This window comes from Pseudonaja textilis, chromosome 1, assembly GCF_049901715.1.
Source record: "Pseudonaja textilis isolate UNSWEBS1 chromosome 1, rPseTex1.2, whole genome shotgun sequence".
Taxonomy (NCBI): Eukaryota; Metazoa; Chordata; class Lepidosauria; order Squamata; family Elapidae; genus Pseudonaja; species Pseudonaja textilis.
In genome coordinates this window covers 225,455,709-225,481,607 of record NC_141990.1, presented here as the reverse complement: position 1 = coordinate 225,481,607, position 25,899 = coordinate 225,455,709, and the positions used below count along the sequence as shown (strand labels likewise).

General features: G+C 45.6%; 1 protein-coding gene and 1 pseudogene across 1 annotated transcript; both read right to left on the bottom strand.

Annotated features, from left to right (window-relative positions):
• Positions 1-1,622: 1,622 nt before the first annotated feature.
• LOC113448860 (olfactory receptor 6Q1-like) lies at positions 1,623-2,573 on the bottom strand. The gene has a single exon (XM_026719670.2). The coding sequence runs from the start codon at positions 2,571-2,573 to the stop codon at positions 1,623-1,625; it is 951 nt and encodes a 316-aa protein (XP_026575455.2).
• A 21,985-nt stretch (positions 2,574-24,558) lies between these two features.
• LOC113448859 (olfactory receptor 11L1-like) lies at positions 24,559-25,492 on the bottom strand (annotated as a pseudogene).
• Positions 25,493-25,899: the final 407 nt, after the last annotated feature.

Genomic DNA, 25,899 nt, shown 5'->3' with positions numbered 1-25,899 from the left:
ACAGTGAGAGCAATCAACCAATAGAACAGCTCACCTTCGAAAGTTGTAGGAGCTTCATCACTGGAAGCTTTCAAGAAGAGCTTGAACTGTCATTTGTCAAAAATGGTATTGGGTCTCCTGCTTGGGTGGGGGGGTTGGACTAGATGTCCTACAAGGTCTCTTCCAACTCTGTTATTCTGTTAATTCTAGTTCACTGTGGTCTTCAAAGGGAAGTCTCCTGTATGTGCAGGGCATTCCAGAAACCATATCTCTAAATGACAAAGGTATGAGTTGCTATAGCTATAGTGTCCTGATCTAGGAAGGGCTGCCTTTCCTAATACTGTAAATGTTAAGTTTAAAAAAATGGACTTTAAAAATAAATATATTTTGGGATAACAATATATTATTAATGTTAAAATAATTTTGATGGAGCAGAGAGCTTTTTATGATGCAGGAATAAACACATTTGTCTTTAGGAGTCTATGGATTTAAACAAGTATGCTGTAACGAAAACGCAAAGTGATTTATAAAAAAATTTCTAATGACACAAAGCAAAAAGACTAACTAAAGCTACCCACATTTCCTTTAAATTGCCCTCCCAAATCAGATCAATTTGATGAGTACAGCAAATTGTGACATCACTCTTTCACCTAATCCATAAATCTCACATATGAGTAGAATCATTCTTACTTAAATGATAAAGAAGTGTATCATCCTGTATTCAAGAAGATACAAAGAATGAAATGAGCCTTCCTTTATGTAAACTCCAAGTTCAAGACCAGTTTCCACAAAAAAATAAAACAATGGGATATGAAAGTTGATTTGCCAAAAGTCTAACAGATTGCTCTTGAGAACAAACACTAAAATGTCTGCTTGAAAGCCAATACCTTTACTTCTATATCTGAGCAGATCAGGTCAGACCTAATGTTCTCATTGCCACAACCAGAAATGCTGCTGTAGCTACAACATCACACAGGGAGATCTTTTATAGCCAGCAGTGTTGCACTTTGGTGATTTCAGCTCTAAGCTTAATGACTTTAATTCAGGGAAAAGAATTCACGGAGTGATAAATGTACTACAGCATTTACTTCAAAATACTGTAAGCCTGTCCTAATGTATGTAGGGCTCCTGTGTTTATTCAGTGGAACAGGACCCAGGACCTCTACTCTAAAATTCTTCAGTGATGATACTGCTGATCATAAAACATGCAATGATGTTAATTTGGAATAGCTATGGCTTGTAGTGTTTAGTATATTACTCACCCTTGCTTTGGCTCTCAACTTTGGAGTAATTTTATTTTCCTGATAAAACACTTAATATTCTCTTTGGAAAAGGAAAAAATAGGATATATACAGTAACAAAAAATGTTTTCCTACCACTATCCCAATGATTTCTCATTTGGCCCAGCTATTTTCCTAATAAAAATTTAGCACAAATGATCATCCTATGAAATATTTCACCACCTATAAAAATGGGTGAAATCTCCAGTTAAAATTAAGCAGTTGATTCCATTCTTTGTTTATAACCCCAAGAAATTAAATAAACAAGAAAGAAATTATTAGTCATTCTGAGCTCATCTTGCTTTCCCTTAATCCTTCCCTAACCCCTTAATAATAATATGAATGCTTATTTTATTGCTGATGTCACATTACAAGAGGTTTTTTCTTGGAAATAATTCTACATAAAGCAGTCTTCACTTCTGTATTCCTTAAACTGTAGATTAGAGGGTTAAGGACAGGTGTGACTATTGCATAAAAGACTGACACCACCTTGTTGAGGTTGATTGAGGAGGTAACTTTGATACGGACATACATAAAGAAGAGTGTCCCATAAAAAACAGCCACTACCATTAAGTGGGCAGTACACGTTGAAAAGGCTCGTTGCCGTCCAACAAACGAGTTAATTCTGAGCACTGTAATGATAATATGAACATATGATATTAAAATAACCAAAGAGGAGATCAACAATACCACAAGAGAGACCAAGAAGTCTACTGATTCCTTCAGTGAAATGTCAGTGCAGGAGAGAATAAGGAGTGGTGAAGCATCACAGAAGAAGTGATCTATCACATTGGGACCACAAAATACCAACTGTGACATGAAATAAACAGGCAGCACTGGGGTAAGAAAACCAGTTAACCATGAGCCAATTGCCAGAACCAGACAGGTGTTTCGATCTACAATCTCATGATACCGCAGAGGGATACAAATAGCCACATAGCGGTCATAGGCCATGGTTGCCAGCAAGAAGCATTCTGTACTGCCCAAGAAAGTGAAGAGGTAAAGTTGAGTCAAGCAGGCAGAGTAAGAGATCTTCTGACCTGCTGGGTATCCAAACCCAGCCAGCATTTTGGGCACAGTGAGAGAGGTATACCAAATGTCCAAGAAGGAGAGATGGATGAGAAAAAAGTACATGGGGGTGTGTAAGCACTTTTCTGTTGCTACCACTAAGACCAGGATACCATTTTCCATCAGGGTTAGCAAGTACATGATTAGGAAGAAGGCAAAGAGAGGCAACCATGCCTCCTGGACGCCTGTGAAGCTTACCAAGACAAATTCTGTTACCAATGTCCAATTTTCACGTGGAGGCTGCATCTAGGAGTCAACACAGAATCGTTAGAATAGTAGGACACAGAAAAAATAGTGGGTGATACATTCTTCGCATTCAGGATTCTGAATAAAATGTAACGAGACTTGAGTTTTGCAAGTTGTCTTTCCATTCTAAGGGATGAAAGAAATGCACTCCTAAACAACAACAACACCCACTATGAACAGAATTATTACCAGTGAGCTGAATGCATTTAATTATCACCTCAACTACAAAACACACTGAGTAAATTTATTTCTTTATTAATCAAATGTGTATAAATCTTGTACCAAGGGCTGACACATTATAGGGAAAAAAATGAAAGCAGTTCCTGAAAATCCCTTGCAAAAACTGAGGCTTATTTATTTGGTTTTAAGTGAAGCTCCAGCATTCAAAGTCGTATATATGCAAGGGGGAAGGGTCATTTTCCATATTGCATTTTCAGTCATTATAAATATATGACTTGAATAAATACTGTGCATATATGATATCCCTATGTAAGCATTCTTTCTGTAATCTTTACACATGGCCAGAGAAGACTTTAAGAGTTTCCATAGAACAAGTATCGTCGTATTATAACTAACCTGTATGCAGCAGCTTATCACAAAATTTATATCTCTATCGCTTTAATTTTGGTTGAAAACTATTTTGGTTTTATACTTTTGAATGTATTCATTCACTGTTTTTAGCTCTGTTGAACGCCACCCAGAGTCACTTGTTTGTGAAATGGTTATATAAATTGGTTTAATAAATAAATAATAAATATATTGCGAAACTTCCAGGTGAACCATTACTTATTAGTTCTTTCCTGGTAGCCATAAAACTGGCACCGGGACCTAGAAACAAGAACCTAAAACAAAACAGGCACTAGCTTTATCCAACCTACTATATAATTCCTTACTTAGTCATCCTTCTGTACCAGTCTTGGCGGGCTCCAAAAGTCCCCATTATTGGTTGGAAAAATGTATTCTAGTATAGCCATATTCACTACTCACATTTCCAAGAGATGGCTCCTGAGGTCTGCTTCTGCTGCTATTCTCTGAGAGGGCGTTTCAGGGATGCAGCTTGGCACAATTCATCCTCCTTCAGCCACATCTTTGCCTTTGAATACAACTAACTGGTGGTTGTGGACCAAGAGGAGACACAGAACTTGTGTGTATGTGTGTGTGTAAGTTTAAGTAATAAAGACAAAAATATATGATTGCTGCAAAGCCTCCCTATGATCCTGATCAGGGAATGGGGTTTCTAAGAGACACCAGGAATTATCTAATGAGTAGCTAGGGAACATCAGGGCATACAGAGGAGACACACATGCATACAGGTCCTTACTAGATTGCCTATACATTTCATTTTCAAATAGTAGTCAAAATACAAATCCGTAAATATGTAGAGGGCATAATTTTTAGTATCAGTCATTAATGCTATTGCAGAATACTTCATTATTGTATACAGAAAACTAAATTCAATGTAGCCAGACCTTCACTTCAGAGAACTGATTGAGATGTTGACATGAGTGTAGAAAGCTATATTTTATGTGGTGAGACCATAGGTATATCTAAGGCAGGGTCCACAGTTCTTTTTTAGGCCAAGAGCCATACTCCTCATGTTAGCCAATAGTCCCTAGGCTGGCAACTGTTGTGTCCCTGACAGTTTCCGTTATGTCTTTGGAACTGGTTGGAGTCCCCAACCAGGTCCGCTGTTTGAGCGGGAACACCAGCCGCTCCCATTGGTTGGCTCCGTTTGACAGTCGGCTATAAAAGCCAGCTGTCGGGCAGAGCCAGCAGCTTGCTTGCTCGCTCGCTCAGATCTCTCGCCCTCTGGGCTGCCTGCCCAGCCAGGGCAGCTCTCGCCCTCTGGGCTGCCTGCCCAGCCAGGGCAGCTCTCGCCCTCTGGGCTGCCTGTCCAGCCAGGGCAGCTCTCGCCCTCCGGGCTGCCTGCCCAGCCAGGGCAGCCGCGGCAACCTGTCATGCTTCAATAAATGGATGTTAGCCTTCAGCTCCTTGTCTGCCTCCTGTGTCTTTCCGACTACATAACACTGGCGACGAGGATGGGATAGCACGACGGAGAGGCAACCGGACTGAATCAGCTGAGCTAGTCACGGAGAGCGAAATCACGGGCGCTGAAGCCGCAGCCGCCGGCGCTCACAAGGAGCGCGAATTCAAAAGCCTCTGTAGCTTGAGCTGAAGTCACTTAGAGAGAAGCCACGGGCGCTGAAGCCGCAGCCGCCAGCGCTCACAAGAACGCGAAATTCAAAAGAACTGTGATCACTAGAGAGCGAAGTCACGGGCGTTGAAACCGCAGCCGCCGGCGCTCGCAAAAGAGTGCGAAATTCAAAAGCCTCCTCAGCCCGGGAGACAGACACCGCCTGACAGGCGCAGCCGCAAAAAACGCTCTTCTCAGAGCGTGATTTTCGAAAGTCACAACTGCTGAGGTGACTGGCACCACCGCTGACGCTGCCGAGAGCACGACGCTCAGAACCTCCATCTGCTGAGGAGAGAAAACGCCCCGCCAGGCATTGCCGCTGGCGCTACCGAGAGCACGACGCTCAGAACCTCCATTTGCTGAGGAGAAAAAACGCCCCGCCAGGCACTGCCTCTGGTGCTACCGAGAGCACGACGCTCAAAGCCTCCATTGCCGAGGAGAAAACGCCCCCGCCAGGCATTGCCGCTGGCGCTACCGAGAGCACGACGCTCAGAACCTCCATTTGCTGAGGAGAAAAACGCCCCCGCCAGGCACTGCCACTGGCACTACTGAGAGTGCGAAGTTCGAAGCCTCCCTCACTGAGGAGACGAACACCGCCCACAGGTGCCACTGCCGCCATTTCCAAAAGCTGCCGAGACGAGCCGGTCTACCTGTCAAACCTCAAGGAGCCGATCTACCTGCTGAAGGCAGAGACGAGCCGGTCTACCTCCTGCAGAGCCGACCTATCTGCCGGAGGCAGAGACGAGCCGGTCTACCTCCTGAAAAGGCGGTCTATCTGCTGAAGGCAGAGACGAGCCGGTCTACCACCTGAAGAGCCGATCTATCTGCCGAAGGCAGAGACGAACCGGTCTACCTCCTAAAGAGCCGATCTATCTGCCAAAGGCAGAGACGAGCCGGCCTACCCCTGAGAGCCGACCTATCTGCTGAAGGCTGAGACGGGCCAGCTACCAGTCAAGCCCAGCGAGCCCGATCTACCAAGCAGCCATCCAGCGGGGCCTGGTCTACCTGTCAAATCCAGAGCGCCCGATCTACTCAGCAGCCGTCAACAACGATCCCCAGCCAAAAGAGCCCGGTCTATCTGTCAAACCCCGAGAGCCTGGTCAACCCGCCAAGGGTTCCCTGCAGGCTCCGGTCTACCCCGCAAGGGTTCCCGCAGGGCCCGATCTACCGCGCCGGCAACGAGGGCTCCCTGCAGGTTCCGGTCTACTCATCCAACGCCTAGAGCCGGTCTACCAACGAAACGCATGGACTCCCAACCGAACGGCCCGGTCTGCCTTGTCAAACCCCGAGGGCCTGGTCTACCAAGCCAAGGGTACCCTGCAGGGCCCGATCTACCGAGCCAGCGCCGAACGTTCCCCGAAAGACCCCGATCAACTCAAGATACACTGAACATTCCTCAGCCGGGCCCGGTCTACCAGCAAAGGTCTCTACCCCAACTGGGAATTCCCTGGGACTGGGGGTCTAGTTGCAGGTCTACCTTGTCCCTGGCCAGGGGGAAGGGGTGTGTCCCTGCCTAACCACAGTCCCCAGCCTGGGCTGCCATATCCCTAGCCAGGGGGAAGGGGTGTGTCCCTGCCTCACCACAGTCCCCAGTCTGGTCTGCCATGTCCCTAGCTAAGGGGGAAGGGGTGTTGTGTCCCTGACAACTACAGTTCCCAGTCTGGTCTGCCATGTCCTTAGCTAAGGGGGAAGGGGTGTTGTGTCCCTGACAGTTTCCGTTATGTCTTTGGAACTGGTTGGAGTCCCCAACCAGGTCCGCTGTTTGAGCGGGAACACCAGCCGCTCCCATTGGTTGGCTCCGTTTGACAGTCGGCTATAAAAGCCGGCTGTCGGGCAGAGCCAGCAGCTTGCTTGCTTGCTCGCTCAGATCTCTCGCCCTCTGGGCTGCCTGACCAGCCAGGGCAGCTCTCGCCCTCCGGGCTGCCTGCCCAGCCAGGGCAGCCGCGGCAACCTGTCATGCTTCAATAAATGGATGTTAGCCTTCAGCTCCGTGTCTGCCTCCTGTGTCTTTCCAACTACATAACAGCAACAACCTTCCAGGACTTCTGTCCAAGATTACCATTAGCCGTTATGGAGTTTAGAGAGGCCTCTTAAGGAGTGGGTATGCCATCAATTCCTTTAAGGAGGTGAAGATGCCTCCTTTTCTGAGACGGGTTTATAATATATATCCGTGATGGAGAACCTATGGCACGCATGCCACAGGTGGCACGCAGGGTCATTTGTGTGGCCACGTGAGCCCCAGCCAAACTTACCTGCACTGCACATGTGCGTACCTCCCAGCTGGTTTTTGGCCCATTTGAGGCCTTTTACGGCTTCCCAGAGAGTCGAGGGAAGCCTCTGCAGCCTTTGGAGGCTGAAAAACAGGCCTGTTTCATCACTACTGGTCACTTCCGATATTTGAAAAATGGGCCCATTTTTCGGACTCCAAAGGCTGCAGAGGCTTCCCTCGAGCCTCTGGAAGGCCGAAAAAGGCCTCAAAAGGGCAAAAAAATCAGCTGGGAGGTACGTGCATGCACAGTGTAGGTAAGGGGGTGATTGGAGGGTGTTGGGCATGCGTGTGCAGGGGGGGCAAGTCGCATTGCACTGTGGGTGCTGGCGCACACACGCTTTCAGCATACCACAACAAAAAAGTTCACCCTCACTGTTATAGAGCATTTCTACACAACTGTATACATCACTCCTCACACAATATTCTCCAATTTCACACCAACTGTGGTATGGCCTAGTCCAGTGATGGCGAACCTTTTTGGCACCAAGTGCTCTAAAGGGAGTGCATGCCTGTGTGAACTCACTGGGGATGAAACCCGGAAGAGAAGCTACCCAGGGGGCATGTGCATGCCAGGAAATGAACTTCCAGCTTCCAGCACACACTTCCAATTTCCAGGGCACATGCGCACACGACAATTAGCTGGCCAGAGCGCACGTGCATGCCAGAAAATGGAAGACCAGCTCTTCGGTTTCCAGCACTGCCGCATGCACAAAGGCCAGCTGATTGTCACGCATGCCAGAAACCCAAAAGAGGAAAGGACAAAGCCTTGCATGCCAGGCGACATGGTTCTGTGTGCCACTTTGGGCATGTGTGCCATAGGTTTGCCATCACAGCTCTATAATGCTAGAAAAATTGTAGCCCTGGATACCAGAAAATACAGTATACCAAGATGAACAAGACTGGATTTCTACTCATATGAGTTTCCTAGTTTTTCTTTATAAGCTTTTCTGACTTTGATAACTACAGTGATGAATAAATGCATTAAAATATTAAATCAACAAGATAATTATAGAGTTGTGATTTAGAGCCAGAGCAGAGACAAATCTCTAAAGAGATAGAAAAGAAAAAAGGGGGGGGGACTTATTTTATTTGAGTTAACAACTTGTTAACTTCCCCAATGTTGCTGCCAAGTAATTAACAGGGGGAGGGGGGGAGAAATAGAGAAGATTGCAAGAGAATATAAATTTGTATGACTAAATCTTTCACCAATTGTCTATGCAAAGTCTTTCATTCCTGGAAGGATTCCTTTACCATAACTCTAGACACGTGATGGCAAACCTATGGCACGCATGCCAGAAGTGGCACACAGAGCCATCTCTGCCGGCACGTGAGCCATCGTCCCAGAGCAGGTCCACTACACAGGCACGCCTGACACCTGCCCGCCCATCAGCTGATTGTCGGGTAGCTGCCGCATATGTGCGGGGTGTGTGACATGCGCAGATGTGTGTGCATGCGCATAAATGCGCAATACATATAGAGGGGTCGTGTGTACATGCACAGGGAGTGTGCCCCCCCACGTGCATTGTCTTCTGGGTGCTGGCATACGTGCGTGCATGTGCATGTGTGCATGCGCACTTTTGGCACGCGAGGACGGAAAGGTTAGTCATCATTGCTCTAGACCAATGGTAGTCAACCTGGTCCTTACCGCCCATTACTGGGTGTTCCAGCTTTCATGGTGGGCAGTAGCGGTTTTGTCCCCTATTTTATAAATCACCATTATTGTGGGACTGGTGGGCGGTTAGAGAAAATTTCACTAGTAACAGAGATACAAAAGTGGGTGGTAGGTATAAAAAGGTTGACTACCCCTGCTCTAGATCATAGATGTGTTTGCCAATCATTAATTCAGGAGTCACATCAGACTTTGTACACCATGTCAAGTGCACAAGTGAGAGGGCCCTTTTTGAAAAGAGGTTTCAGGGATCAAATGGACACTATAAGCCCTTAAAAGGCTTACAGCTCCCATTTTATCTCTTAAAGTCTCCAAATACCCCAAAAATGCAAACCGATAGTACAAATATTGTGTGTATGCATATGTATAAGTGTGTGTGTGTGTATGAATGCATGTATATATACATATATATTTGTTTTCTTAAGTTTTGCAGGTACTTACATATATGGTATTCAGCTTTGTTCGATTATTTTCCCACGTCATTATAGTTGTGCTTTTAAATTTGTAGCAACGTTTCAGCAGAATCTCATCTGCCATCATGAGGCTTCTGTATTGTGTTCGTCTGTGAGTCAGACTTTTATAGTGGTTTCAGTTTTAAATTTGGTGCTAGCCTAAGCTATGCCAGAATGGTTTTTTCTTCATGCAGATTGGTTGGGAGTCTTGGTCTGTGTTTATTGGTCTTGGAGTTTGCTGTGTTCTGCTTGATTGGTGTTTCTAATATCTTCTGTCTGTTTTGTAGTGTTTTTTGTCTTGATTGGCTGGCAACATTGTGTTTCCTGTATTGGAGGCTTTAGTGCAGCTTGGCTCTGAGTAAATGGAGGGCTATCATTTATTAGGAAGCTAGGTTTCATCTGGATGCCTGGTTGGGATGTGTTTGAGCTGGAGGTATCAGGGGGAGTCTGTTTGTGCCCAGGTGTTTGCTTGGCTTGTGGTGTGGAGATTTTTTTGTTTGAGAGTGCAGGCTTCCAGATAATTGACAGTCTGGTGGAGTCATCTCTTCTATTCATACTTTCAGGTCTTTCAGGCACCCAGATGAAACCTAGCTTCCTAATAAATGATAGCCATCCATTTACTCGGAGCCAAGCTGCACTAAAAGCCTCCAATACAGGAAACACAATGTTGCCAGCCTATCAAGACAAAAAACACTACAAAACAGACAGAAGATATTAGAAACACAAATCAAGCAGAACACAGCAAACTCCAAGACCAATAAACACTGACCAAGACTCCCAACCAATCAGGATGAAGAAAAAAAACATTCTAACACAGCAGTAGGCTAGCACCAAATTTAACACAGAAACGGCTGTGAAAGTCTGACTCACAGACAAACACTGTACAGAAGCCTGATGATGGCAGATGAGATTCTGCTGAAACGTTGCTACAACTTTAAAAGCACAACTATAATGACGTGGGAAAATACCCAAACAAAGCTGAATACCATACATATAAATACCCGCAAAAACGTAAGAAATATACATGCACACCCACACATACTTAGATGATCCCTTGTTGAGGTAGTCATTCTTTTTCTCCTTCACTTAGGGATTGTATATTTATTTTTTAATTTACTAATATAGATTTATATCTTTTTATATCTGTTGGTTTTTATATCGACTTCAGTATTGCATCCAACGGTTGTGCACAGCTCAGAATGACATTTTATGCGATAGGTAATAACCAACAACTTATTATTCTATTCTATTCATTAAAAACAAATTTCCCATACCCCAGTAGGTTGCAAGGCTTTTGTTGTGTCCCTGACAGTTCCTGTTATGTCTTTGGAACTGGTTGGAGTCCCCAACCAGGTCTGCTGTTTGAGCGGGAACACCAGCCGCTCCCATTGGTTGGCTCCGTTTGACAGTCGGCTATAAAAGCCGGCTGTCGAGCAGAGCCAGCGTTCGTTGTCGCCCTCCGGGCTGCCAGCCCAGCCAGGGCAGCCGCGGCAACCTGTTATGCTTCAATAAAGAGATGTTAGTTTTCAGCTCCGTGTCTGCCTCGTGTGTCCTTTTCGACTACATAACACTGGCGACGAGGATGGGATCGCACAAAGAAGAGGCAACCGGTCTGAAACAGCTGAGCTAGTCACTGAGAGCTGTCGCGTTGAGCGACCGGTCTGTTGTTTCGGCTTACTGGTTGATTGCTGAATTCCTCTCAGAGAATAACCCTCGCAAGGGTGAGATAAAGTAACCCTCGCAAGGGTGAGAAAATAGCCCTCGCAAGGGCGAGATAGCGCGGGACCCTCGCAAGGGTGAGGCTAGGCAAGACTCTCGCAAGAGTGATTGCCAAGCAAGCGCAAGAAAATGAAACACACAAAACACAAGCGATCTTCAAAATGAGGCAACACTTTGAGCCTGGGGGAGATCGGATTCCCTGGCTGTGCCTGGAACAGATGGAAAATGTCCGGGCTTCTCTGCTTCTTCTGCTCCTTCCTCCCCCAGGCTTTTAGCTGTCCTCTTTTATTGTGCTAATTCAAGGGAGGAGGTGAGAGAGGAATTTTACAGGAAGCTAAAGAGATACAATGTTAATCTTTTAGACCAGACTACGTGACATGAGCAACGAACTCTGTAATTGCTACTTTGTAACTGCTATAGATAAGCATATCTTCTTTGAATACACGTTCTTTGTCTGCGGTTAATCTTTTATTAACTCCCTTCCTGTCAGTGCTTTCCTGCTATAATGTTCTGAACTGAATACGTGCTCTTTAGCAAGATCTTGTGGAAAAATACAAGACAGAGCCAAGGTAAAATAGTCACAATTCCTCCTTTTCTTTATTTTTTGTGCTCATGACTCTAGGTAGAGTTCTTTCTCTTCCAGAGTAGTCTCACAAGGTGGCAACAAGCCATTCGGTTTGTTGATGCCTTGCAGAACCAGCTCATACGAGGAGAAGTCCTCATCCCCCGAGTCGTGGCTGGACCGAGTTAAGAAATTTTCTTTGGGAGAAAAGAAGTTATTAATGTCTATTTTCTCCTCTGACTCTTGGTCAGAGTACCATTCCAACAGCGGTTTTTTGACCAGATCTTTTGATTCAATGCTGGATGTAAGAAAGCTAACTGTTTTTTGAGTATTGTTAATTTCATTGTCAAGTGTTTTCAAACGATCCCTCAATAATTTTAGTAAATGTCCTATTACACATGGACCAATAGTACATGCAAGAAGCAATAACACAAGAGGACCTATTAAGGCTGATAATAGTGTTGTTAACCAGGGAGAAAAATTAAACATGCTTTGATACCATGACTGTCCTTGTTGTCTTTCATTCTCTCTATCCTTCAATCGTTTACGTAATTCAGCCATGGAATCTTTAACAATTCCTGAATGATCAGCATAAAAACAACATTCTTCTTTTATTGCTACACATAATCCCCTTTGTTTAAAAATAATAAATCCAGACCTCTTCTGTTCTGAAGAGTCACTTCAGCCAGAGATGAGAGAGAATTTTGAAGAGCAGTAATTGAAGTCTCTATTCGTTTGAGATCTTCATCTATTTGTAAACTAAGAGTAGCTAACTGTTGATGACCAACAGCTAAAGCTGCTGCACCTGTGACTGCACCTGCTGCCCCAAGGCCTAACAATACAGATAGTGTTACAGCTGTTATTACTTCTCTTTTTTTATGAAGGGGAAATTGTGGAGGTTCAAGTTTATTAATAAGTTCTGACCCTGGATAAATTGTGATCTTTGGAATCAGTGTTACCTGAATGCAAAAGGATTTCTGAGCAATAAGAACATCACCATGAACACAAGCAGTTGCTCCTGTGGAGCATGCCCATATAGAATTATTACCTGGGATAAAGAATTGTCCTTTGAGACAAGCTGTGATATTGCCATTGGAGGTGGTGTATAGAGGACCATAGCCTCCAATGTTAAGGTCTAATCTTTCTTTTGGTAAATATACATCACAGTGATATCCAGATGAAACCTTCTGACAATATTGAGAGTGACTGGCAGGTATGTTTCCTAGGCAACATCCCTTACCTACTATGTCAGTGATAGTGATGGAGGAAGTATTCCATCTGCATTGTGTGTCACTGGTGGAGTTACTAATAGGTTCATTGGAAGCTACTGCTTCATAGAATGGTGGCAATTCAGATAAGCAAAGCCAACATTGATCAGTTTTGGATGAATCATTAAGTGTAGTTGCTAGCAATTTGTAAGAAGAATTAACCAATTGTACTAATGGATTCACCTGAATATTGGGTTTTTGTAGAAAGTTTGATTTCAAATTGTGATTGGGACCAATATCATAATTAGACATAGATATAGAAAGACGAATTGTAAAAATATTCCCTTCATCTCCTAGACCATCCCACTGACGTCCTCCCCAAGTAAACCCAACCATCCATTGTTTTTTTTGTAAGTGTCTTTCCTTTTGCAGTAAATGTGATTCTGAGTGGATTTAGTCTCTGTCCACAACAAGGCCTTGAAGAGCAGGGAAGATGTTCTTGAGCACGGGTAATATGAATATAGTCATTTTTGGTAGGCGCTTCCCACCAGATATGACCTGTGGATACACAACTCCATTTTTTACAATATCTGTCAACTACCCCACCGCAGGCAGCACGAGAAGCACCAGTACTGTGAGCAGGACAAAAATATAGTCTAAAGTTGTGAATAGGTGCTGGAGAACAGGAGCCTTGCTTGTCCCATATATCAGCTTGTAGATTTTTATCTGCGAATTTTTCTACTCCTGTCCCCATTTCAGCAAAATCCATGAAAAGCTGAGGAAACCATGGCCATCTAGTATAATTAGTGGTGGTGTTTAAAATATTTCCTTGAAAATCAAGGATAGTCCAGGTATAATATTGAGGTTGATGTTCATTTGTAGAAGGTTGTATGCTTCGAGGAATGCGATGATAGCCAAATCTTGGAACAGCACGAGATGCAGACCGCTTAGAGATGGAGTTGTCAGCGATGAAGACAGGGTACCCAAGATGGCGAGCTTGAATGGGAGCTGTAGTCTTACAATGAGTGTCATCAGGGATGGGGTGGCATCTTCGCACGACAGGTGTTTTGTAGTGAACAGGAACCCAGGAAGATGAATGATGCAATATGCATTTGGTGACATCACAGGGTGGAAAGCAGCAACGAAGATGCCATTGCAGTTTGTCTCCAGGAAAAGTTGTCTCAGAATTAGCTTGAGATGGCAATGTAGGAAAAGCAGAGGATAGTGGAGGAGATGGCTCTGAAGGAGTGGAAAGTAATAGAACAGTGTGATTAAAGTATGTGTGATTGTGAAAAAATCCTAAGCAAGAATAAGATCCTATAGTAGATAGAGTAACATGTATAGTTAAAAATATTAAACAAGGAGAATAGTAATAGTGAACAGTAATGTCAGAAGTAGGCGAAAGAAAGCTACCATTGTGTTGGAAAACATAATTACATGCAGAAAGGAGATTATCTTTAAAAATAAAGGTAACAGTGTCAGCAAGAAAAGTAAAAATAGCATCAGGAGATGCCCTGAATTGAGAAAAGACAGGAAATATTGATATCAGAAGAAAAATTAGAGTTAGAGTTAGGTTTGCCATGGTAAGGTCTGACACAGCGAGCAGGAACCCAAAGCACTCGATCAGGAAGTTGGACAGCAGCGTAACCTTTTCCCCAGGTGATGAGCTGTGCAGGACCTTTCCATGCAGGATCTGGAAGCTGTCTGAAATAAACAAGAGGACGGGAAGAGGGAACTACTGGCTTGGTGAAGTGGCAGAAGCCGCTGTGGAAGAAGGAGAGCCAGTAAGATTAAGAAAGTTAAGAGAATAGAGAGTAATGTTCAAGATGTTTTATACGCTGGGAGGTTCGGGGCCTAAGCCTTTATTCCCTGTTTGCCGATCAAGGGCATTTTTCAGAGTTTGGTTTGCCCTTTCCACAATAGCCTGACCTTGGCTATTGAAAGGTATGCCAAATTTATGTGTGATGGCCCACTTATGGCAAAACTCAGCAAAGGAGAACTGACATAAGCAGGACCATTATCTGTTTTGAGAATTTTTGGACATCCCAACGTTACGAATGACCGAATACAGTGATTAATAACATTTTTAGTAGCCTCTCCTCTTTGTAATGTTGCCATAATAAACCCTGAATATGTATCAACTGATACATGAATGTATTTCCAGGGAGCAAAGGGAGGATAATGAGTTACATCCATTTGCCATGTATCACAGGCTTGAGTACCCCTAGGATTAACACCTTCAGGGATACCTTTGGCCTGCAAGCTACATGTTGGACATTGTTGAATTATTGCTGTGGCTTCTTGATACGTAATCCCAAATTGCTGTACCAAGGCCTTCTTATTTTGATGGAAATAGTCATGACTCTCCCCAGCTGAAAGCTGTTGTGGAAGAGGAGAGGAGGTCATAATTTTACAAGCCTCATCTGCCATATGATTGCCTTCTGCCAGGAATCCAGGCAATTGCTGATGACTTCTGATATGAGCTACAAATAAAGGTTTCCTCGCTTTTTCAGCAGTGTCTGAAGCTGTAAAAAAGTGTCATGAGAGAAGGAGGGGTAACAGGAGAAATATATGCATCGAAAATATGAGCAACCATCTGAGTAACATACATGCTATCAGATATTACATTTAAAGATTCCTGTGGAAAAAGAGACAAGGCCAAAGAAAAAGCAGCTAACTCAGCTTGTTGTGCTGAGTTCTGTGGGGCAGTTAAGCGTTTGTTCCATTGAGCATTTTCACACCATGCACATGCTCCAATATTTTTTGAACCATCAGTAAAGACAGTTAAGCCTTCCTTCAATGGCTGTTGGACAAAAGGTGATTGTAAAACAAAAGGAACTGTCTTCAACACCTGCAGTCGTGAATCAGATGGAAGGTGGCATGACATGGCCACACCAATCTTCCAATGCATCCTGCAGTGTTGTGGAAGTCTGAAAAAGAGGTTCCCATTGACTAATCTTAAAAGGAATATACAATGTAAAAATATCCATTCCCATCAGGGCTTTGGTTCTCTTGCGCCCTTTTTGTATAAGAAAAGCCATTTGTGCTGCTTTAGTAAAAATAGAGGTTTTTGGAGTATGTGGTAGGTGTAACCATTCCAAGAAATGAAGATTTTTTGCATTAGATACTTGAACAATTATTGCAGTCAGTAATTGATGAGTGGAAATAATAGCAAGAGAAGGTGGTGTGTCTGCAAGTGCACGGTTTACCCATTGAGTTGCTAGGGCTGTGTTTACTTGCTTTAAAGCTTCTAGATGCTGAGCTGAAAGATAGACCTTATCTGCAGGATTTTTAATCCTACTAGTGCTTGAAAAAGCGGTGATAGCATCTGTGTGGTTAGAGCAAGATATGGTCTAGCCCAGTTAATAACTCCCAAGTACTGCTGTAATTGAACCAATGTGGTTGGCTGTGGAAGTGTGAGTGAAGGAATATGTGGAGATGCTGAGGAAGCTAAAACCTTGTGACCTAAATATTGCATTGGGTAGTGAGACTGGATTTTTCAGGTGCTATATGTAACCCTGCTTTTGCTAATGTGGTCAAGAGGATCGGAAAAGTTTTTGTACCGTCCCTTTGGCCCATCAGCTGCAATTAAGATATCATCCATGTAATGATATACAAGAAAATTAGGAAATTGAGATCTATAAGGATGCAGAGCCTCATTGACAAAATATTGACACATAGTTGGTGAATTAAGCATACCTTGTGGAAGAACTTTCCATTGATACCTAGATGTGGGTTTAGAGTTATTGAGTTCTGGCACTGTAAATGCAAAGATGATTCTATCCTTTTGTGCCAGAGGTATAGAAAAGAAACAGTCCTTTAAATCTATTATTATGAGATCAAATCCAGCTGGGATCAAATTAGGATTAGGCAGACCACACTGCAGTGGCCCCATAGGTTGAATAATCCTATTCAAGGCTCTAAGATCACTAAGAAGGTGGTATTTGCCAGATTTCTTTTAATTACAAAGACTGGGGTGTTATAAGGACTGGTGGATGGTTCAATATGTCCCTCTATTAACTGTTGATGGACAAGGAGATGTAAAGCCTCCAATTTTTCTTTGGTGAGAGGCCATTGATCCACCCACACAGGAATAGATGTTTTAAGAGTAAGAGATAAAGGAGAAATAGACATTTTGATAGAAAAACTATGGTATCTGAATATAAGCTTGAAATTGAGAAAGTAAATCACGTCCCCAAAGATTGCAATGCAGAGGAAGGATATAGGGTTTAAGATAAGCAGTTAAGGTAGAATGCTCAGTAGAAGCAGAAAGCCAATGAGAGCTGACCTTAGCAGCTTGAGCACCACCTACGCCCTGCACTGAAGAAGCTTCTGTGAGAGACCAAGAAGAGGGCCATTCATTAGAACGGCTAACAGAAACATCTGCTCTGGTGTCAATCAGACCTTCAAAAATTCGACCATTGAGTGTAACAGAAAGAGTTGGTTTTGAAGCTTGAACAGGTTGCTGCAATGCAAACAAAGAAAGAGGTTCAAAAAGAGGCAAAATTATAAGTGTAGCAACTACTGTCCCCTTTTTTAAAGAAAAGCAACGATCCTATTGCAGCCAATGCAAGATTATTAAGAGCAGAAGAATCATATAAGTAAGGAGCTGCAACCACACCCTCTATTGTAAGAGAAGAATTGGGAATAAGCAAGACAGGTGTGGAAGGAGGAAGAGGTTTGAAAAGCGTTGCAGTTAAAGGAAGAGTAAAAACAGCACCAGGATCATCATACACAAGATCCTCTAACAATACCACAGGAAACTTTGTGGCAGTTAGTTCAGCCTTTGTGGCGGGGCTAGCTGAAGACCCCTCAATTAGTTTCCCGAAGGCTGTGAAGGAGAAGGATTAGAATAACAATTTGAAGCCCAATGATAGCCTTTCCTGCAGAGAGGACAGATAGTTTTTGGCTTAGATGAAGAGGGTGGACCTCTGGTTTGGCCACATAAAGCAGCTCCTCCCCTGGCTTACGACATTGATTTTTAAAGTGTCCTGGCTTGCCACAGTTAAAACAATTGCCATTGCGTGTTAAAGCAAAAGCATCAGGAGGAGAAGTGGTAGCAGAATTAGGATTTGGTAATGAAGCTGTGATTGCAGTAGCAAGCATATCCATTTTATGAGTAGTGTCGTTCCTACAATTCTACAGAGTTGTAAAACTCAGCCAAAGTCACTCCTGGCTTATTAGCGACTGGCTGTAGAATTTTTGACAATCATGATTAGCATTTGAATAAGCCAATTTTATAAGTAATTCTTGTTTAGCAACAAGATTATCTATCTGTCTATCTAAGGCTGTCTGAAGCCGACTTATGAATGAAGCATAAGGTTCTTCAGGTTCTTGCATAATTTTTAAAAATGCTTGAATGGACTGAGAATCTGAATCATCCACTCGCTTTAAAGCATTCATAGCACACATATGAATAATGGCAAAACTACGACGAGGAGAATTTTGTTGTTGTGCTAGAGTAGAAAATTGACCTTTTCCCCAGTAACTGATTTTCAGTTACTCCAGCAGGCAAACCCCTGCGGATTTCAGCCTCAATACCTTTTTCATATTCAGATTGCCACACAACATATTGTGCTGGAGTCATAAGCATAGAAAAAGCATTTTCCAATCATACAATAACATAACTGTATTAGCTGTAACCAAAGAATCAAGTATTCCCTAGTAAAAGGAGAATGCAATCCATAAGTTGTAGCTGCATCTTTTATATTTTTGAAAACTTTAAACTCAATGCTACTATGAACATTGCCTCCTCCCCAGGGATGATAGTCATAGGATAAGCAGAAGGTTCTTCTGTTTCTAAAGATAGAGGTGATGACAAAAGATTAGTTATGATTCCTCCCATAGGATTCATAATAGGAGAATCAGAAAGAGAAGAAAGAGCAGAAGGAGGAGGGGAAGAAATATCTGAATAAGGAGGTGGTAGGGAAGAATTTGATTCCAAATGAGCTGCAAGAGGCTTAGAAGTTTTTGAATTAGAAGAGTGGGAGTCAGAAGAAACAGGAGAAAAAGAATTTTCAGGAAGACTAGAAGGAGGATAAATAGTTGTTATAGCAGCCATTATTGCTCTCCAAGAAATAAGTATACCCATGGGAGCTCTGGGAACTTCATGTAAATATTTTCCTAATTTTTCCCAGTGAGAATGGCTAAGAGTTCCAGCAGATGGATAGGCTGGACAGTGTGCCTCAATATAAATTATAAATTTATTTAAAGATTTTTTAGAAATAGGGTACACAGTGGCACCATTGGTTTTTTGAAAGGAATTAGCCTTCTTCACTAGATTATAAAGTTCGTCCCTATGCCCTGACGAAACTTGAGAAATCGAGGTGCCCATACTTACTTTTTTGTTGATGTAGCCTATACCAGGCGAAGAAGAATGAATGTGAAGGAGATGCACTTCTAGACAAAAGTCACACCTTGGAACCAGTAAGGCGAAGGGATCCCAGACGATTAGAGATCCCGGACGAGCCCCCAGCTGTCGCGTTGAGCGACCGGTCTGTTGTTTCGGCTTACTGGTTGATTGCTGAATTCCTCTCAGAGAATAACCCTCACGCAAGGGTGAGATAAAGTAACCCTCGCAAGGGTGAGAAAATAGCCCTCGCAAGGGCGAGATAGCGCGGGACCCTCGCAAAGGGTGAGGCTAGGCAAGACTCTCGCAAGAGTGATTGCCAAGCAAGCGCAAGAAAATGAAACACACAAAACACAAGCGATCTTCAAAATGAGGCAACACTTTGAGCCTGGGGGAGATCGGATTCCCTGGCTGTGCCTGGAACAGATGGAAAATGTCCGGGCTTCTCTGCTTCTTCTGCTCCTTCCTCCCCCAGGCTTTTAGCTGTCCTCTTTTATTGTGCTAATTCAAGGGAGGAGGTGAGAGAGGAATTTTACAGGAAGCTAAAGAGATACAATGTTAATCTTTTAGACCAGACTACGTGACATGAGCAACGAACTCTGTAATTGCTACTTTGTAACTGCTATAGATAAGCATATCTTCTTTGAATACACATTCTTTGTCTGCGGTTAATCTTTTATTAACTCCCTTCCTGTCAGTGCTTTCCTGCTATAATGTTCTGAACTGAATACGTGCTCTTTAGCAAGATCTTGTGGAAAAATACAAGACAGAGCCAAGGTAAAATAGTCACAGAGAGCGAAGCCACGAGCGCTGAAGCCGCAGCCACCAACGCTCACAAAGAGCGCGAAATTCAAACCTCCACTGCTTTGAGCTGTACTCACTGAAGCGAACCACGGGCGCTGTAGCCACAGCCGCCGGCGCTCACAAAGAGCGCGAAATTCAAAAGAGCTGTGGTCACTGAAGAGCAAAGCCACGGGCACTGAAGCCGCAGCCGCCGACGCTCACAGAGCGCGAAGTCCAAAAAGCCTCTGTAGCTTGAGCTGTAGTCACCAAGGGCGAAGCCACGGGCGCTGAAGCCGCAGCCGCCGGCGCTCACAAAGAGCGTGAAATTCAAAAGAACTGTGGTCACTAAAGAGCGAAGCCACGGGCGCTGAAGCCGCAGCCGCCGACGCTCACAAGAGCGCGAAATCCAAAAAGCCTCTGTAGCTTTGAGCTGGTCACTGAGAGCGAAGCCACGGGCGCTGAGCCGCAGCCGCCGGCGCTCACAAAGAGTGCGAAATTCAAAAGCCTCCTCAGCCGAGGAGACAGACACCGCCTGACAGGCGCAGCCGCAAAACGCTCTTCTCAGAGCGCGATTTTCGAAGTCACAACTACTGAGGTGACAGGCACTGCCGCTGGCGCTACCGAGAGCACAACGCTCAAAGCCTCCATTGCCGAGGAGAAAAATGCCCCCCCACCAGGCACTGCCGCTGGCGCACCAAGCCTCCATTGCCGAGGAGAAAACGCCCGCCCGCCAGGCATTGCCGCTGGCGCCTACCGAGAGCACGAAGCTCAAAGCCTCCATTGCTGAGGAGACAAAACGCCCCCGCCAGGCACTGCCGCTGGCACCACTGAGAGTGCGAAGTTCAAAGCCTCCTCGCTGAGGAGACGGACGCCGCCCACAGGCGCCACTGCCGCCATTTCCAAAAGCCACCGAGACGAGCCGGTCTACCTGTCAAACCTCGAGAAGCCGATCTATCTGCTGAAGGCAGAGACAGCCGGTCTACCCCTGAGAGACGATCTATCTGCTGAAGGCAGCAGCCGTCGACAATGAACCCCAGCCAAAAGGGCCCGGTCTACCTGTCAAACCCAGCGAGCCCGATCTGTAGTCTGCAGTCGCTAGTCTGTAGTCAACTTGAAAGACACTGAGCACTCCTCAGCCGGACCCGGTCTACCGGCAAAAGGACTCTTCCCCCAGCTGGGGATTCCCCTGGGACTAGGAGCCTATTTGCAGGGGGAAGGGGTGTGTCCCTGCCTAACTACAGTCCCCAGTCTGGTCCGCATTATCCCCTGGGACTAGGGGCCTATTTGCAGGTCTCCTATATCCCTAACCAGGGGGAAGGGGTGTGTCCCTGCCTACTACAGCCCCCAGTCTGGTCCACCATGTCCCTAGCTAGGGGGAAGGGGTGTTGTGTCCCTGACAGCTACAGTTCCCAGTCTGGTCCACCATGTCCCTAGCTAGGGGTGTTGTGTCCCTGACAGCTACAGTTCCCAGTCTGGTCCCTGACAGCTACAGTTCCCAGTCTGGTCCACCATGTCCCTAGCTAGGGGGAAGGGGTGTTGTGTCCCTGACAGTTCCTGTTATGTCTTTGGAACTGGTTGGAGTCCCCAACCAGGTCCGCTGTTTGAGCGGGAACACCAGCCGCTCCCGTTGGTTGGCTCCGTTTGACAGTCGGCTATAAAAGCCGGCTGTCGAGCAGAGCCAGCGTTTGTTGTTGCCCTCCGGGCTGCCAGCCCAGCCAGGGCAGCCACGGCAACCTGTCATGCTTCAATAAAGAGATGTTAGCTTTCAGCTCCGTGTCTGTCTCGTGTGTCCTTTCTGACTACATAACACTGGCGACGAGGATGGGATCGCCGCAGCCACCAACGCTCACAAAGAGCGCGAAATTCAAACCTCCATTGCTTTGAGCTGTACTCACTGAAGCGAACCACGGGCGCTGTAGCCGCAGCCGCCGGCGCTCACAAAGAGCGTGAAATTCAAAAGAGCTGTGGTCACTGAAGAGCGAAGCCACGGGCACTGAAGCCGCAGCCGCCGACGCTCACAGAGCGCGAAGTCCAAAAAGCCTCTGTAGCTTGAGCTGTAGTCGCTAGAGCGAAGTCACGGGCACCGAAGACGCCGCTGGCGGCGCTCACAAGAGCGCGAAATTCAAAAAGCCTCCTCAGCCGAGGAGACAGACACCGCCTGACAGGCGCAGCTGCAAAACGCTCTTCTCAGAGCGCGATTTTCGAAGTCACAACTACTGAGGTGACAGGCACTACCGCTGGCACTACTGGGAGCACGAAGCTCAGAACCTCCATTGCTGAGGAGAAAACGCCTCCCGCCAGGCACTGCCGCTGGCGCTACCAAGAGCACGACGCTCAAAGCCTCCATTGCCGAGGAGAAAAACGCCCCCCCCTGTCAGGCGCTGCCGCTGGCACTACTGAGGGTGCGAAGTTCAAGCCTCCCTCGCTGAGGAGACGAACGCCGCCCACAGGCGTCACTGCCGCCATTTTCCGAAAGCCCCAGAGACGAGCCGGTCTACCTCCTGAAGAGCCGATCTATCTGCTGAAGGCAGAGACGAGCTGGTCTACCTCCCGAAGAGCCAATCTATCTGCTGAAGGCAGAGACGAGCCAGTCTACCTCCCGAAGAGCCGATCTATCTGCTGAAGGCAGAGACGAGCCGGTCTCACCTCCTGAAGAGCCGATCTATCTGCTGAAGGCAGAGACGAGCTGGTCTACCCCGAGAGCCAATCTATCTGCTGAAGGCCGAGACGAGCCGGCCTACTCAGAGAGCCCGATCTACCTAGCAGCCAAGGGGACCCGGTCTACCTGTCAGACCCCGAGAGCCTGGTCAACCTCCGCCGAGGGTTCCCTGCAGGACCCGAGCTGCCTCGCCGACGACGAGAGATCTCTGCAGGGCCGGGTCTACCCTGCCGACGACGAGAGATCCCTGCGGGGCCTGACCTACCTCGCCGACAGCTCCCTGCAGGGCCCGGCCTACTCAGCCAACGCATGGAACCGGTCAACCTACAAAATGCATGAACTCCCAACCGAACGGCCCGGTCTACCTGTCAAACCCGGAGAGCCTGGTCTGCCCCGACAAGAGTTCCCTGCTGGGCCCGATCTACCTCGCCGATGCCGAAAGCTCCCTGCAGGTTCCGGCCTACCCCGGCAAGAGTTCCCTGCAGGCCCCGATCTACCTTGCTGACGTTGAGAGCTCCATGCGGGGCCCGGTCTACCGAGCCAACGCCGAACGTTCCCTGAAAGGCCCCGATCAACTTGAGAGACACTGAGCACCCCTCAGCCGGGCCCGGTCTACCGGCAAAGGACTCTACCCCAGCTGAGGATTCCCTGGGACTGGGGGTCTATTTGCAGGTCTACCATGTCCCTAGCCAGGGGGAAGGGGTGTGTCCCTGCCTAACTACAGCCCCAGTTTGGGTCCGCATTATCCCCTGGGACTAGGGGCCTATTTGCAGGTCTCCTATATACCTAACCAGGGGGAAGGGGTGTGTCCCTGCCTACTACAGCCCCCAGTCTGGTCCACCATGTCCCTAGCTAGGGGAAGGGGTGTTGTGTCCCTGACAGCTACAGTTCCCAGTCTGGTCCACCATGTCCCTAGCTAGGGGAAGGGGTGTTGTGTCCCTGACAGCTACAGTTCCCAGTCTGGTCCACCATGTCCCTAGCTAGGGGAAGGGGTGTTGTGTCCCTGACAGCTACAGTTCCCAGTCTGGTCCCTGACAGCTACAGTTCCCAGTCTGGTCCACCATGTCCCTAGCTAGGGGGAAGGGGTGTTGTGTCCCTGTTATGTCTTTGGAACTGGTTGGAGTCCCCAACCAGGTCCGCTGTTTGAGCGGGAACACCAGCCGCTCCCATTGGTTGGCTCCGTTTGACAGTCGGCTATAAAAGCCGGCTGTCGAGCAGAGCCAGCATTCGTTGTCGCCCTCCGGGCTGCCAGCCCAGCCAGGGCAGCCACAGCAACCTGTTATGCTTCAATAAAGAGATGTTAGTTTTCAGCTCCATGTCTGCCTCGTTTGTCCTTTTCGACTACATAACAGCTTTACTGACAAAAAATTGGTTGTGTTCACATAAACTATCCCCACCCAAAGAAATCCATCAACTTCTTATGAGATTCTGAGATTTGTGAAACGCAGTTTAAAGAGTCCTGTTCTAGGACGGCTGCACAACCTTTCATTGGTAGACATCCATCCTTCACAATTCTTTGCAGCCCGAATAACAATAGCCTACCTTAAAAGATCTTCCTATAACTGTCACAAGTATGTGATAAAAGGTCTGCCTAGAATCAGCTATAATTATTCTGCTGATCAGGAAATGGACTATCTCTATATTCTGCCCAAGGCTCACCATGGATACGATTACTTTTGTATTTATATGGTTTGAATTTAGGATTTCATTCCACCCTTCTTAGTATTCCAAAGACTGAATTGTTCTTTGTTGCACATTTATTATGCTCAAGTAATGTATTGAACTAATGTGGGTGAAAAGTCACTGCTGTACAAATGTATTAGAAAACATATTTTATTTTCTGATTGAAGAAAAAAACAATCTCTTCCTTGTCTGGCTTTGATATTTATTTATTTTGTTAATAGTTATAACAAAAAACACCTTCAACAATAATACAGGTTTGAAGAAAATTCCTCAGTGTATGTCATGTGCTAATACACAGCATAAAAATATATAAACCAATGTCTACAAGGACTCAAGAATATCATTTTATTGTCAGTTAAAAGCACATGTGAGAGTTTATTTACTACTGCAACCTCCCCTCAATTTGTCAATTTTGTCTGGTGAGGTTTATGATATTTTTCATTGCTTGTTCTTTACATGGTAGAGGACCTTTGCCACAGCTCTTTTCACATCTTTGTTTCTCAAGGTGTAGATAATTGGATTCAACACTGGAGTGACAACAGCACAGAGCAGGGAGACAACTTTGTCCATTTCAAAAGCCTGATCAGAATGAGGGCACATATATGTGAAGATGACTGTCCCATAGAAGATAGTAACCACCATGAGGTGACTGGAACAGGTAAAAAAGGCCTTAAGGCCTTCCTGACACAGAAGGGATGTGGCAGATGGTTGAAACAATCAGCATATACGAAGTCAACCTCAGAAGGAAAGATAGGACAACCTCCGCAGAGACTAGGAATGCTGTTGTGTCAGCCATGAAAGTATTTCCAGTCGAGAGCTTAATCAAGGGCCCCGAGTCACAGAAAAAGTGGTTGATCTGGTTGCTGCTGTTAAATGGCAGCTGTGAAATTAAGGCTATGGGCAATAAGGAGGTCAAAAATCCAATCAGCCAGGAACCCATGTTGAGGAAGACACAAGCATGGCTGTCCATGAGCACTGGATATTGCAGTGGGTGACAGATGGCTAAATACCTATCATAGACCATGGCAGCCAAGAGAAGGAACTCTGTGGAACCAAAGAAAAAGAAGAGATACAACTGAATGAGGCACGTCTGGAAGGAGATTGCACAGGATGCCCTGAGGACATTTCCCAGCAGCTGGGGAAGAGTAACTGAGGTTTAACACACCTCAAGGAATGAGAAATGTCTCAGGAGGAAATACATGGGGAATTGCAAGCTCACATCTATATGGGAGAGGACAATCATTGAGGCATTGCCAAGGACTATGAAGAGATAGATGGAGAGGAGAATGACAAAGGAGAGCAACGGGAACTCCTGATGCTCTGGAAAGCCAAGCAGCACAAATTGTGGGGCGGAGGTGTCATGATTCAGCATATTCTTGGTCCAGTCTGTACAGCCAACATCAAAAGGAAATGGAAGACATAGGAAAGAAACAAAGCATGTTTGAGAATAGAGATGCTAGGGGGCAAAGGCATTTATTCTTCCAATAAACACATTCCAGGCATCCGTTCACCATTTTCAACTTTGATTCGAACAAAGCCACCTGAATTAACTTGGTACATATACACATTTAATACATAATATTATATACATATTAAAATCCATTTGGAATTTCTCATTACTTTGGAATGCTGATAGCTCTTGCTTACATTATGAAAGTATAGCTCCTTATATTCGGCACTGGGTGTCAAAATAGGTTGACACTTGGAAACCAAGGACCCAGAGTCTGGAGGAAGAATGGAGAGGCACACACTGCAAGATGCTTAAAGTCCAGTGTGAAG